The 15,002-nt window shown below is 58.5% G+C and overlaps 1 protein-coding gene across 4 annotated transcripts in view; it reads right to left on the reverse strand.

The window, feature by feature from the left end:
• Positions 1 to 15,002, reverse strand: part of ELAPOR1 (endosome-lysosome associated apoptosis and autophagy regulator 1) — a 90,744-nt gene that overhangs the window by 34,381 nt on the left and 41,361 nt on the right. For all 4 annotated transcript variants that reach the window (XM_024112583.3, XM_065592452.1, XM_005312200.5 and 1 more), the window contains exons 4-12: positions 14,006 to 14,153; positions 12,708 to 12,788; positions 12,020 to 12,125; positions 11,782 to 11,931; positions 10,325 to 10,413; positions 3,717 to 3,894; positions 2,811 to 2,939; positions 1,598 to 1,688; positions 543 to 648 (exon numbers count right to left, since the gene is read on the reverse strand). In XM_024112583.3, the coding sequence (XP_023968351.3) occupies positions 543 to 648; positions 1,598 to 1,688; positions 2,811 to 2,939; positions 3,717 to 3,894; positions 10,325 to 10,413; positions 11,782 to 11,931; positions 12,020 to 12,125; positions 12,708 to 12,788; positions 14,006 to 14,153 (1,078 nt within the window). The remainder of the gene's footprint in view (positions 1 to 542; positions 649 to 1,597; positions 1,689 to 2,810; positions 2,940 to 3,716; positions 3,895 to 10,324; positions 10,414 to 11,781; positions 11,932 to 12,019; positions 12,126 to 12,707; positions 12,789 to 14,005; positions 14,154 to 15,002) is intronic.

The following is a 15,002-nucleotide window of genomic DNA, read 5'->3' on the forward strand; positions in this document are numbered from 1 at the left end:
GGCTGGCAGACCGGTGGGCAGCAGGGGACACGGCAGTGAGGGCAGGACACTGAGGCACAGGAGTGGTGGGTTGCAGCAGCTGGGAGGGAGACCTCAGCATGCCAGGGCGGCAAGGAGAGTAGTGTGCTGGGTGGAGGGGTGTGCACAGTGGGGCGAGGTGCGGGCACTCAGATGCCCCTCTCCAGGGGTCATTCGTCCAGCCCCTTTGGGGACAGGACTTTTCAGGGTTAAGGGAATTCAGAGCTGCAGGGAAGTGCTTGAGTGACAGACCTGGAGAGAGACGGCCCCTAACCCAGAGCGGGTACAGCATTGGCAGCGTCTGGGCAAGCTTCTCCCACAACCCATCAACCGGCCTTTGGCCCCTGCTCACCGGGCTGGACTCAACTCAACTCAGAGACCTGAAAGCTGCATGTTTGCCCACAAGACAGCCCACAGCACTTTGTAGGGGGCGTGATGGGGCAGGGGAGGCCCCTCATACAGGCGGCAGAGAGCGTCGATTTGTGGGAATGGAACTAGTGCAGGAAGCAGCCAAGCTGACCTACCACCATGAAGTACAGCTCGCAGTTCACGCTGCAGACCGTCTCAAAGACAAAGGTGATTCTTGCCACCTCTTTGTTCTCGACGTCCTCCAGCACTGACTGTGGGGGCCTGCGAACACAGAGCAGATCCCAGGCTGCGTCAGGCACCGGCGAGGACTGAGAGAGCGCTTGGGTGCGCAGCGCTGACCCGCCAGGTCAGGGTAACCGGCGCAGGGAGGCAGGTTCTGCTCAGTGACCCCGCTGAGTGGGTTTACTCCAGATTTACCCCAGTGATGGAGTTTGGGCCTCAGTCTGTGTGACCTGGCCCGTAGGAGCAGCGAGAGCAGGGATTGCTGCATGGAGAGAGGCCCATTTTCCCCATCTCCCAGCACCCTCCTGGGCCAGATAGTGTGCAGGGGAGACGCCCTGCCTATGGGGCTCCAGGACCCGGGGGTGCCCACCCCTCCCCTGACCACGTGGCCTTGGGAAAAACCGCAGGGAGGAGCCAGCCAGAGGGGGGCTGGAGCCACGGCCAAAGCAGGGTCTTTCCTACAGCTCTGACTAGGCTTTCCCTGCTCTGGGCTGATGGGCATGAATAGCCAATCCCCTCCCTCAGCTTCACTCCACTCCTGCCTCTGCCCCCCGGCTCTGCTGCCCTGCCCCCACTTTCCTTCCACATCCCTCTCCCTGTCATTTATCCCCTCCTAACTAAACCCACCTCCCACAAAGTCCTGGCACCAACCCGGCTGCCCAGTTCTCCCCTCCCTCCCCCTGGTCTGTCTGGTCTGGTCAGACCGTGAGATCTTAGGGATTGTCTGTACAGCCCCTGGCACGACAAGGCCTAGTCCTGGCCAGCCCATAGGCATTGCTGGAACGAGCATAATCAATAAAACCAGCTTCCTGCACTGGGAGCAAGGGCAGCCCTTCCAACTGAGCTCATCTGTGCACTGAGGTGTAGCACCTGCCCGCAGGGCAGTGATCCGCTGAAATCGGTCCTGTGGAGCACTGACCCCTGCGGCTTTCTGGGGCCTGGAATCCCAGGCGCAGTGAGTCCAGAGGCATGTCACCCCAGCTCTCACCTGAACCCAGGAACGACCATTGTCAGGATCATGAAGTCGTTGTCGGAGGCGCCTGCTGCTGTATATATGTAGTCACCAGCCACCTCCCACCCTGGAACAGCAGAGGCCAAGAGTCAGAACCAGTCACAGCCTCTCAGGACTTCCAGGGCACAACCACCAACAGGACAGTGCCACAGGGACAAAGGACATTTACGGGGTAGATCAAGGTGGAGGGCGTCACACCCCATCTGGTGCTTTGTGCGGTCACTTCCTCCTGGGCAGAGGGGTGGAGTGCTGCCCCCGGTGGGGAGGGCGACAGGAGAATTCTCATCTCCCGCCCCTCCTGGGCACCTTTGTGCCCCCTGATGGGTTTTAGCCAGTGGCTTTGGTGGGAGCCACATCGGACACTGGCAAAGCGTGGGCGAGTCGCCCTCCACTGCCTGGCTGCTGCTTTGGGTTTGTTGCATTGCTTTAGTGTTGCCGGCACCCACCAGTGCCACCCTCTGGTGTGGGGGCACCAAGGAGCCTGTACTGACACGGCTAGTCCCGGACGACGGGGGAACCGTGCGAGGGATGGTACCAGGATAACTATCGCAGGGACAAGCACCCCCTGCCCGGCTGGATCTCCGAGACCCCCTCTCCTCCTCCCCCCTCCCCCCCCCCATGCGGCCAGAGGAGCCCCAGGCTGGCCAAACCTCTGAGCCCCCTACACCTGCCCGGAGGAGTCCAGGGCCAGCTGCAGCCGTGCCGCGTCTCCCCTCCCCAGACCCCAAGCTGCCCGGAGAAAAGCATCTCAGATTCTTCTCTGGAAGATGCTTTTGCTATGCCCCATGCAGGTTCCGGGGCGGCTGAGGCGGCGTATTTGCTACTCAGCTTCCTGGGTTCATCAGTATTCTCTCTGGAGTCCAGGGAGAATACTAATGAATCCCGGAAGCTGAATAGCACATACCATCTCCTCAGCCGCCCAGGAACCTGCATGGGGCATAACAAAACAAAACTTCCCCCCAAAACCGAGCAACCAGGGGTCTAGCAGCAGAAGCAGAGCCTCCCCTGGCCTATTATACCCGCCGTCCGTACCACCGGGACAAAAACCTGGGTGCAGAGCTGCCCACTCGAGGGCCATCTTCATCCTGAGAGCTAACCGAGCCCCCGCAGCTGCAGCGTCTCCTGCATCAGGGGAAGCACGGCCAGCCCCCTGTGGAAAGCACACTGGTAAACGCCCCTGCACAGGTACCTGCCATCCCTTTATATTCAAAGTTGATTCCGCTAAGGACGGTCGTCTCCATGTTAGCCGGCAGGGTGTTCCACCACTTGTACTCGAAGCCCAGCGCCGGCTCGGTCCCAGCAGCACAGCTGATGCAGCCTGGGAGCAGAGGGAAACCATGTTACTCTAGTGCAGCTTTGGAAGTGGGTGGAGAGCGCTGCGCTTTGGCCATGGATTCCATGCAGCAGGAGCAGGAAGGTGCAGTCTCCAGCGGTCTCACTCCCAGTCCGTGGAGGGGGCCAACTTCCAGGGCACGCTGCCTCCCTAGCTGTGTGTGCAATCCATGGGGACACATGGCGGGACGCACACATGGAACGAGCAGAGGAGGATGGTCAGAGGGGGATGCCAAGGAACAGGATCCAGTGGCCGGAAGCTGAAGCTAGAGAAGCTCAGGCAGAGATAAGGGGCAGATTTTAAGTGAGGGCAATTACTCAATGGAATGGTTAAGGGATGGGGTGGATTCTCCAGGACGGGATGGAGTGTTTCTTTCTCAAATCCAGCCTCTGGCTCAACCACAAGCTATGAGTGAGATGCGGGCGTCCCTAGTTCTCTGCCCTGTGCGAGGCAGGAGAGCCAAATGCTTCTTCTTGCCTGACAAAACGCCGAGGAGACGGCTGGGGGTTCTGCCCCTTTGTGTGCAGGGATCCCTTCTCCATACCCCAGGGCCCTGGCAGGGAGCTAGCCAGGCCTACCCTCCCATTTAGCAACATGGGAAAGGCTGGGCTGGTGACTCACCCCAGGTCAAGAACTCAAACCTGCCCTGATTCCCTGGCCCACGGAGCATTGCTAACGGGGAGAAAACCCAGGCTGTGCCTTGCTGGGAGAGCCGAGCTCCAGTCCCGCCGGACTCAGCCGACATAGACAGGGTGGCATTACCGGAGCCGTTGGAGTACGAGCCGGATGGGCAGGGCTCACAGGCGCTGGAGTTGGTTTTGAAGAACCCAGGGTTGCAGGGCGGGCACTTGGTTTTCACCCCTGAGGGGGGCAGGTGCATGGCTGTAGGCAGATCCTCGCTGCAGGATTTTGGTTCTGCCCACTTAAACATTAACTGAGTCTGGAAGAGCACAGAAAGCAGGTGAGAGTGGGCATGGCCCAGCCTGGGCCTGGCAGGGACACTTGGCAGCTGGTGTGAGCTTGGTGGGGAGACAGAAAACGAATCACCTCCACAAGGAGACGCTGTTGTACATGGGACCCCCCCCCAGCAGTGTGCAATAACAGCCATCACAGCTGGGCTGAGTAAGGCCCCACAGGGGCTCCGTGCAGCGGGTAACGCCAGAGGAGATCCCTGGCAGGGTGGTCAGCGCGTACACACTCCCATCGGCTACTCTGCACCCTGCCCAGCACGCTCCCTGGGGAGGCGAGTGGAGATTTCTTCTGAACCAGAAACCACCCTGATCCTGAAGGGAAGCCCCCCCACCCCACCGCAGGCTGGCAGGCAGCAGAGCCAGCTGCTGACAGGATGCAGGAGCTGTCGTGCCAAGGCTTTGCAGTTCTACGCCCCTTTCACTGGAGGATCTCCAAACTTCATGCAAAGTTGTTAACCGAACCTCACCATGGGCCTGGGAAGCGCATTGCACCCAGCTGAGGGTTTTCCCAAGCCACATAGCAAGGCAGAGCAGAGCTGGGACCAGGAGCCAGTAGCGCAGACTCCCAGAGCCCTGCTCCCACCCCCAGGACTGTGCATTGGGATGTAAAGGGGCGGGGCTTTAAACAGAGCCAGGGAGCTTGATCCTTGGCTGCTGGGAGCTGGTGGGGCAAAGGAAGGCAGAGCAGCCCTTTGGCTGCTCTAGCTTATGCTGGTATCTCTCCTCTACACACCATTCTGCCAGCCCAGGATCCCCATAGCACATGGCACATTCCAGTCTGTCTCCTCCAGGCCCCGCCATGTCGCCAGGAATACCAGACTCCCTTTGGGCTGAGGATCTGGTGCCATTTTTAACACGAATGCTCCCAAGGGGATGAGGTGAGAAGTGCTACGTTGGACCTGTCCCTGACCTGGGGAGATGGCTCAGTGCTCAGGGCACCCACCCAGCACCCGAGAGACGTGGGATCATTACCCAGCTCTGCCAGAGACTCCTGAGTGACAGGTCACTTCGGCCCTCGGGGCCCAGCTGTACGTGGGAGAACAGCTTTGCCCTGCCCCCCAGGGGCGTGCGGGGAGACATGTGGCAAGACTGGGAGTTGCTCAGACCCCGCAGTGCCTGAGAGCGCTGGGCAGCGGCTGAGCATTCAGAGGAGAGGGCTTGGGACAGCTCAGGACTAGAGCAGGCTGAAGAACTGTGTCACGGCTGCTCCCACACCGACAAGACCGTTTGGTTGAAGTGGAGCCATGTGGAGAAGAGGCTGGTTCCTGGCATTCGCTCAGGTTTGTGTTGTTATCAAACCCCACACCAGCCCCTTGACTGCAAATGTGCGTTTCCAGAGAACAAACGAAAATGAATGGAGAAGAGACTCCATTTCCCGCCGGCCGTACTCAGGAGCAGGGTGTGCTGGCAGGTCCCACTCCAGGCAGCGCCACTATGCTGCAGTCATACTGGGCTCTAGCCTGCATGCAGGTACTCGCACAGGTGCCTTCCCAAGTCTAGCTCACTCCCTGTGACGAAGTGGGACTGTTCTTAATGTTTTCCTCAGTTTCCCCTATGCAGTTCTTAAGTATCTAGGTGGTGGGATAAGGGTGTATGGTTGCTGCAGAGCAAAGGGCCAGTGTACATAAATGCCTGACACTCTGTCTCCTAGCAACTGATGGCCTGGGCCCCTCCTCTGCAAAGGTGCCAACTGAAGGTGTTGGAGACAAAGGGATCAGGTGACCTCCTGGCCTGGGAAAGAGACAAAGCCCAGAGAAGGAGGGGCTGGACCGGAGTTTGGAGCTAGCTGGGGACTGGAAGGGAGGGCAGACGGGGGTCTGCCTCGCTGGGCCCCAGAATGGACCCGGCGGAGGGGGCCCGTTTGCTGGACCTACAAGCTCTGTTTTAGACAGTGTTCCTGTCGTCTAATAAACCTCTGTTTTACTGGCTGGCTGAGAGTCACGTCTGACTGCGAAGTGGGGGGTGCAGAACCCTTTGGCTTCCCCAGGACCCCACCTGGGCGGACTCGCTGTGGGAAGCGCATGGAGGGGCATATGCTGAATGCTCCCAGGAGAGACCCAGGAGGTGAAGCAATGTGAGCTTCTTGCCCTGAAGACGGTCTGCTCCGAGGGAGAGGAGGCTCCCCGAAGTCCTGACTGGCTTTGTAGGGAGCAGTTCCAGAGCATCGCCCGGGGACTCCATGACAACTGGTGGGATGTACTGCACCCAGTGAATGGCGCTTCTTGCAGTAAATGACTGGGGAGCAGTAAAACAGGGGGGATATCAAGGACCAAGCACGGTGAAGGCTCAGAGAGGGACGGTTTCAGGGGGCCATTAACCCCTAGGAGTGTGTGACCAGCGAGGAGGACTGTTGGAGTAACGGGGTCCCCCTAAGGACTGCAGCGAGCAGTCTCAGGGGCGGAGGAGCTTGCCGCTCGACCCTGGCAAAGAGGTGGTGACCACGAGAAGGGCTGGCACACTAGGGGTTCTTCCTGGAAACAGTGGGGGAGCTGAGAGCACACAGGCCTGTGAGTCCAAAGAAACTTGGGAACAGTGGAGTGATGGCCTATCACCATCTCCTCAAGAAGGACATTGTGATCCTGTGCAAAAAGAGAGGGTTACGCATTGGGAAGTTCACCAAGGCCCAGTTAATCGTGCAGCTGGAGGATGAGGACTGCTCTAAGGAGCAGATTCCTGATCCAGACGGGGCTAGAAGAGGATCTGGGAGCAGCTGGAGCAGTAGCCAGGCATCCCCAAGAGTCTGGTCCCCAACCAGACGGGGGTCTTCACGATCGGGTTCCCCATCAGGGGATCGGAGACGGATGGGAGCTGAGTCCGAGAGAGCGAGAGGACTGTGAGAGAGAGCAAGAGCCCGAGGAAAAGCTGCAGGAAAAGCAACAGCAGCATGGACTGGCGATGGTGGAGCGGAGAGGCATAGGGGGCTCCCAGGAGTGAGTGGGCATAGACCCCGGGCTGCCAGTTCTGCAGGGAGCCTCGACACTAAATTGCTGCCCCTGGTTAAGGAGGGAGGAGATGTGGATGCCCACCACACGGCCTTCACGCAGGCTGGTGATTTGAACCAGGGGGACCCTGCGGAAAAGCCCCAGTATCTAGCTCCCTTGCTGGGTCCCAAGGCCATAGACACTGTCAGCCAGAGGGGTGGGGTGGTGGACAGGCTCCCACTCCTGGCCCGGCCTATATGTCTGCGTGGAGTCTCCTGGGCTCAGGCCCCTCGAACCCCCAGAGGGAGTGGAAGGTGATGGTCAATGGGGGGGACATGCCTGGGGTGGCGAGACCCTGGGACAGAGAGAACTGTTGTCGGGCCCCGGGTGGTGCAGCCGCAGATGCTGAGGGGCTGTGTGACCTGGGTGAAGGTCCCAGGGATGAAGCCCCTCACCCTGCCTATGGCCTGGATCCCTGTGCAGACCCAGGAGGATATCAGCTGTGAGGTCCTGTTGAGGGGGGTGACTGTGTCTCTTTGGGACAGGATCCAGGGAACCATTTGGCTAAGATGGAAATGGTCAGTGAAAATGCAAATGACCTGGCTGGCAGAAAGGAGGGGCTGCTGGGCTCAGAATACCTGCCTACCTGTAACCAGACCCCTGGGGCTGAGTGGGATGGAGAGATGCTCCCCGTCCCCCTGCACACCCGAGCTCACGCTGGCTCTGATGCTGTAAGGAGAGCAGAGAGCTCGCTGCCTGGCCCCACTGGGACAGCAAGGGCAGCGCTGAGCACGGTGGGAGCTGAGACCCCAGCTGAGTGGGGGGACACCCAGACAGGACAGGTCGGCTGCCAACCAGGTTTGCCTGGTCCAGACATGCTGCTGGGAAGTGATTACACAGCAGGGAGGGAGCTACCAGGGACAGGGCTCGGGGGGCTGTGACCCCAGGCCCAGCCAGTGAGACGGAGCAGGTCCCACTCCCTTCCCCAGCAGCTGAATTCCAGACCGAGCTGCAGAGGGATCCCTCCTTGAAGAAGCTGAGGGAACTTGCTGGCCACAGTGCTGCAAACCCCCGTGGGGAAGGCTGGAGGGACAGAGTCCTGTGGGAGAAGGGATTCCTGTACCAGGAATGGGCTCCCCAAGGGGAAGTAGAACTGTGCGGAATCGGGAGGCAGCTGGTGGTGCCCCAGGAATCCACAGGGTTCTTCCCTTTTAAGCTGCTGTATGGGAGGAAAGTGAGGGGACCCCTGGACCTGAAAAGGGAGGATTGGGAGGAGAAGGGGGAAGACCCCCTGGTGGATCTCTTCCCTGAGGTGGGAGCCAATCTCCCCATCAGGTGTTCCCCATTCAGAGTCACTGGGAAAGTAGCCCAGAACCTGGAGAGAGAGGTCAAGGACATGCTGGCTTTAGATGTGATCCAGCCATTCAACAGCCCATGGGCCTCACCCGTGGGGCTGGTCCCCAAGGAAGACGGGATGATCTAGTTCTGCGGGGACTATTGGAAGCTTAAAGCCATCACAGTGTCTGATGCCTACCCCATGCCTAAGCCTGGGGAGATTCTAGACAAGCTGAGGGGGATGGAGAACTTGGCCCTGGCGTACATCGATGACATGTGTGTCTTTAGCCAGACCTGGGAGGGACATGTGTCCCAGGTGAAGAGGGTGGTGGGCTGCCTCAAGGAGGTGGGATCGACTGTAAAAGCTGAAAAGTGTAAGGTGGGGACGACAGAGGTTTTGTATCTGGGCCACAAGGTGGGCAGCAGCTGCCCAAGCCCAGAGCTGGCCAAGGTCAAGATAGGGGCTCTTAACCAAGAGAGCCCGAATCGCAGCCCTCCAGACCAAAGTGCTGGGAGAAGACCCAGTCCCAGTTTGAACCCCAGGGGTATTGGGGTGGCAAAAGGGCACGGGCCACATAAGCCTTCCCACATGCGGCCTGCGAGTGCCATCAAGCGCACTCGAACAAAGGGAGGGCATGAAACTGGAAGGGCCTGGTGTAACTCTCACTAAGGAACGGGAGAGATGTTGGGGCATCCCTGGGAACATTGGTGGGTTCGAACTTCCCCAGGTCACTGGCTGCAGTGATCCCGCTCAAGTCGGTCTCGAAGGGGGGAGAGATGTGACGAAGTGGGACTGTTCTTAATGTTTTCCTCAGTTTCCCCTATGCAGTTCTTAAGTATCTAGGTGGTGGGATAAGGGTGTATGGTTGCTGCAGAGCAAAGGGCCAGTGTACATAAATGCCTGACACTCTGTCTCCTAGCAACTGATGGCCTGGGCCCCTCCTCTGCAAAGGTGCCAACTGAAGGTGTTGGAGACAAAGGGATCAGGTGACCTCCTGGCCTGGGAAAGAGACAAAGCCCAGAGAAGGAGGGGCTGGACCGGAGTTTGGAGCTAGCTGGGGACTGGAAGGGAGGGCAGACGGGGGTCTGCCTCGCTGGGCCCCAGAATGGACCCGGCGGAGGGGGCCCGTTCGCTGGACCTACAAGCTCTGTTTTAGACCGTGTTCCTGTCGTCTAATAAACCTGTTTTACTGGCTGGCCGAGAGTCATGTCCGACTGTGAAGTGGGGGTGCAGAACCCTTTGGCTTCCCCAGGACCCCGCCTGGGCGGACTCGCTGTGGGAAGCGCACGGAGGGACATATGCTGAATGCTCCCAGGAGAGACCCAGGAGGTGAAGCCGTGTGAGCTTCTTGCCCTGAAGACAGTCTGCTCCGAGGGAGAGGAGGCTCTCCAAAGTCCTGACTGGCTTTGTAGGGAGCAGTTCCAGAGCATCGCCCGGGGACTTCATGACACTCCCCTTTTCCCTGACAGCTGCCCCCCGGGCTGTCTCACTTTCGCTAAGCCTGTGTATTTAAAGCAGGACAATGGCTGGGAGTACGCAAACCCTAACGGCAGTGTAGAGGAATTGGGTGGTACCCCTTTAAGTACTTAGTGAGCCTTCCAGTGGCCCTCGCTGTGTTCTGCGCACCAGGAGACCCCCGAACCGTTCAGCGTGTGTCGTGAGGCCCTGTATGCTGCCTACACTTAGTGCCACGGTTGTTCAGACCCACTGTGCCCTTCATATGTAAAAAGACACAACCCTAACCAATGGGCCAGCGGTGGGTTTGCTCCCATGGAGTCAGTCTGCTTTCCCCAGGTTTGGGTGTGAAAGACACACCCAATGAGGGAAGCTGCCCAGCTCTCCGCCGACAGGGCAGGGAAATGGTCAGACCAGTCTGAGACAGAGCGCTGCCTGACGCACAAAGCAAACACACGGTGCGCTCTCTGCCCACTGCAGGCTCTTACAGGGTTGGGCGTAACAAAGGCAAGTCAAGGTTTGCAGACAGGAGCATGACTTAAGTAAACTGTGTCCTTTCAATAGCTAATGCCGGTCAATGCTTTGAACATGAACAGAAGAGCACAGTGTTACTGCGGTGCTAAACAATAGAAACTTGTGACTCCCGAGGCAGCCCTGTGACAATAAGGCAGACTGGCCGGCACGTACCTCTCCACTGGTGTCGCAGACCGTGTGTGTGTAGAAATAATCCTTATCTGTGCAGGGCGGACGAGGTTTGCAAGAGCTAGAGCCTTGGTCTTTGTTGAGAAAGAAAAAGATTGTGGTTAAAACTAAGCAATGAGAGCAGCGCAGCCCACTCAATCCCAGAAGCACAAGTAGCATGTGCCGCGAGAGAACAACGTTGGCTCTTCCTCAGAATTCACACCCTCCCATTAGCGTGTCCAGGGTCCCTCACGTGATGTGGGGCTTGTCTATGATGCACAGACTAGCTGCTGCTCGCTGATTAACCCTTCCGGGGTCTAATGGTGCGTATTCCCCCCAAGAGTCACTGTCAAGATGCACTGACTATGTGCTGTATGTTTATCTACCTAAGGTGTCTTCCGGCTCCTATTGCTGGAGTAGCCTTTGATGTGTTTCTCCTCACATCCCCAGTGAGGCAGGGCAGGGCCGCTATCCCTGTTGGACGGACGGACGGACGGACTGTGGGGGGGAGAGTAAGTGACTTTCCCAAGGCCTCTGCCACTGAACTACTGCATGACCTTGGACAGGTCACGTCCCTTTTCCATGCCTCAGTTTCCCCAACTGGGGATACGGATACTGACCTCCTTTGTAAAGTGCTATGAGAGCTAGGGACAGTATTACTGTTGTGACAGGTTCCCGAAGGTGGGACTTTCCTGGGCCTGCTTTCATTTCGATGGGATGCCCCAGAGAAGTCTGCTGGCCTTCGAATGACCTGCTGCGCCACATTCTCCAGAGTCAGAAGTTTCTGGTAAATGCACCATTCCATTGCAGGAATGTTGTAACAAAATCACTCCCCTTTATAGCAGGCCTGAAAAACTGGAACCTCGGGGGCTCCCCTGCTGGCTCCGGGGCAGCAGGGACAAAGCAAACAGAAGGGGGTTGGGGGGGATTTTAAACATCTGAGCAGAGTTTTCTTTTGTAAAACCAGACCTGTTCCCTCCCTCCCCCCGGTTTTGACCTGGGCCCCCTTTATCTCACCCCTTCCCCCATAGTTTGGGAGAAGGGCAACAGAGGTTCAGTCCCATCTCTCTGTGCAGGGCTCCGTGGTCATCTCTGGGGACGCTGGCGTGGGAACAAGCAGGAAAACCAAAGCAGCCACCTTCACCCTTAGTTTCAACAGCAGTAAGGGGGTGGGGGGAGGGGACAGCAATGTCCGGGGACGAGTCCAGGGTCTAGGTCAGCCTCCCAGGCTCCTGGTGGGCACTGCCGGGGGTGAGACAGGTGCAGCCGGGAGATCCCACAGGTGGGCAGGGAACAGGAAGTGATACACCGATGGTGATGCGCTGGCAGCCCCTGCTGCTCGGGGCGGGTTTGTAGTGGAGTGAGAACAGCACAGCTGGGCCGGGTCACGTCAGAAGGTCCCAGGGTGCCTAACGCAGCAGCTGTGTACCGGGGTGCAGGCCTGGGAACACACAGCCTGTTACCTGAGTAGGTGTCTGGCTCACACCGCTGGCAGGAGGTAGCACCCTTGCTGGAGTAGGAGTTGGCTGGGCACAGCTGGCAGAAGGAAGATCCCGAGGTGGCGGCGTAGGTGCCCGCTTTGCAGGGGAAGCATTCTGAAGTGTAGGCCACCCCTGGGGCAGGAGGGAAGGACACCAATTCAGCTTGGACTGTGGCTGGTGGGGAGTGGCTGGTGCGATCGTGCAGTGGGTGAGCGCGTACCTGTGATGCCAACGTTCCGCACCAGCACGGGTTTGGGGACCTGGGACCACACGGAGAAGGCCGTGGTTCTCCAGTACAGCACGTTGTTACCGCGACTCAGTTCCACCTACGAGATTAAACAAAACCCCCTGGGGGTAGGTCAAATCCTGGCAGGAAATGGGACGTTGCTTTGCAGGGTCCAAAGAGGCACTGGCTGACACAGGAATGGGGTGATACCCAGTGGTTAGAGCAGGGACCCAGCTCTGATCTCACTTGGTTTCAGACCGCTGCAGCTCCACCAAGCGCAGGCACTCCCGACTTATAGCAGCGTGGGCAGGGACAGAATCAGAGTCTAGCAGTCCTGCACTCAGCAACAGATCATCTGTCGTCCTGGGCCTTCGAACCAGCTGTGCTGACAGAGGGAGTGCTGGCTGGGACACCGGGGATATCCCCTGTGGCCACGATTTTCTAAGTGAACAGTCACTCTGGGGCACTGAGTGTGACCCCAGCAGCTATTGGTTGGATTTTAACTGATCACCCCCAGTGATGGGGAGGAGGGACCTTTGCCACTCCTCCAGCAGCCCTGGGACACAGGGTTAGCTCATTGGCTGTGAGTGCAGATGTGGGTCTCCACAGCCTGCCAGCCATGCCCCCAGCCGTGCCACGCTGTGTGGGGAGGTGGAGGATCTTGCAGTTGGCTCCTACTTACGTTGTGGGACTCCCATCCCTTCTCCGTGGTTCTCATCCACCGGGACTCCTCCACGGTTGGCTGGCACTGATCATTCTGAACCTACGGCACATGGAACTCGGGCTGAGGATGCAGTTTTGGCAGGTCAGTTCTCAGAGGCATGCTGCTGGGTTCTTAGTGCAGTTTCTCACCCCACTGACTGTTTTTGAAAGGACCCTTCCACTGCCATCCCAGCCCCCTCAAACTGGGCTCTGTGAGATGAGTAACGTGCACAAGCCCTAGAGCATCACACGAAGGACGGACATCAACTGTAGGGACCACCCACAGAGACTACATGTCCCAGCATGCAGTGCTCCACCCAGCAGCTTGAGATGGAGCACTGCATGCTGGGACCTGGAGTATTTGCTTATTAACCTGGAGGACAGCCCAGCCACACTTTGGCCATCCTGCCCTCCGGGTCAGTGCAAGCAGGCGGCACTCCCAGCAGTTGGGCACCAAGAGAATCCTGCAGGCAACCTTGAACCACCTCCTGCCGAGCCAGAGAGATGGGCAGGGACCCCTCAATGCACGTTTCCTCTTGGGACTGTGACAGCAGCTGGACTGTCCCCCGCTAGTGGCATCTGAGCCACGTGAGAGGTCAGGAGCCTGCCCCAGCCATGGCTAACACAGCTGGATCAGGTAGCTCAGGCAGCAGAGCAGGGGTGGGAAAAGTTTTTGGCCCGAGGCCCACATCGGCGACTAGAAATTGTATGGCAGGCTGTGAATGCTCACAAAATTGGGGTTGGGGTGCGGGAGGGGTTGAGGGCTCTGGTTGGGGGTGCAGGCTCTGGGGTGGGGCTAGGGATGAGGAGTTTGGGGTGCAAGAGGGTGCTCTGGGCTGGGATTGAGGGGTTTGGAGAGCAGGGGAGTTCAGGGCTGGGGTAGTGCGTTGGGGAGAGGCTCAGGGGGTGCAGGCTCCGAGTGGCGCTTGCCTCAAGCGGCTCCCAGAAGCAGTGGCATGTCCCTTCTCCGGCCCCTACATGGAGGCACAGCCAGGCAGCTCTGCACGCTGCCCCGCCCGCAGGCACCGCCCCTGCAGCTCCCATTGGAACGCGTAGGAGCCGGAGCGGGGCCATGCAGTGGCTTCTGGGAGCTGCATGGTGCGGCTCGCGGGCCAGCTTAGTTTGCCCACCCCTGCAGTAGAGGCTCACGTGTTTAGGTCCCAGGTTCAATCCCTCCTGACCCTCCCAGGGTGTGCATCAGACCAGCCCTTGGAGACTCTGATAAGGGAACGTGTCCCGGAGAACTCCAACGAGGAGCAGCAACCCAAGGAGACGTACAAAGAACTCAAAGACGATGCTGCTGTCTGGGTAGATGTACTCGAAGGAGACGGTGCCAGACTGCTTCAGGTTGACAGCATACATCAGGGTGGCTGTGCATTCGTCTGTGTTGGAGGCAACGTAGTCTCCCAGGGGCACCCAGGTTGAGCTGGAACAGCGAAAACAGCACGGCAGTGAGCAGAGCACCGAGGCCAGACGCTGCTCAGGGAAGGGAGAACTACAAGCACAAAGTGAGGAACAGCATCGCTCACCGGGGGGGAGGAGCGACAAGGCCCAGGGGTGAGACATTCCCAGCCTGCCCCATGGAGCACACAGGCCAGACTGTGCTCTCAGTCAGGTCAGTGCAGTCACTGGCATCACCAGGGATTTGCAGATGTGCTCAGAACGGCATAGCTGACTAGAAAGGCCCCGCCCTGAGCACTGTGATCACCGCACCTTCCCTTAGCGCATCTTCTTCGCTAGCATGTCACATGGCAGGAAAGCAGCATGCTCAGTGACCTTCCTTCCTGCCCCACCGCTGGTCGCTGCTCTGAGCCAAACAGACCGATCCAGCCCTATTGGGAAGAAAGGGGACGAGGCTCTGCAGAGCTGCATCTGCTCTGAGTGTGCCCGGAAGTGGGATGAATAATTAAAGTGATGCTAGAAGTAGGTTACATTTGCAAGTTGCATAAACGCTCTCACTAGTGCCATGTCGCAGTCTTCCAGGGAGAGTGACTCATGAAAAGCCTGTTTTCGATTGAAGCATCTGAGCCTTCTCGGCACGGGAAGTGATCAAAGGACAGGAGGGAAACGAAGTTGTGCGGGACGGCAGACTGCGAGTGGTGCGAACTCAGCAGCAGGGAGGAGACCTAAAACCTGCCTGAGCCCTGTCTACATTCAGAGTTGCCCTGGTTTAACTAACGGCATGTTACTGAACTCTTAATTAGATTTAAACCAGGCTTAAGTAAATTCTTTGCCAAATTAAGCTAAATCAATGTAAACCTGGCTTAAATTAGCA

This window comes from Chrysemys picta, chromosome 4, assembly GCF_011386835.1.
Source record: "Chrysemys picta bellii isolate R12L10 chromosome 4, ASM1138683v2, whole genome shotgun sequence".
Taxonomy (NCBI): domain Eukaryota; kingdom Metazoa; phylum Chordata; order Testudines; family Emydidae; genus Chrysemys; species Chrysemys picta.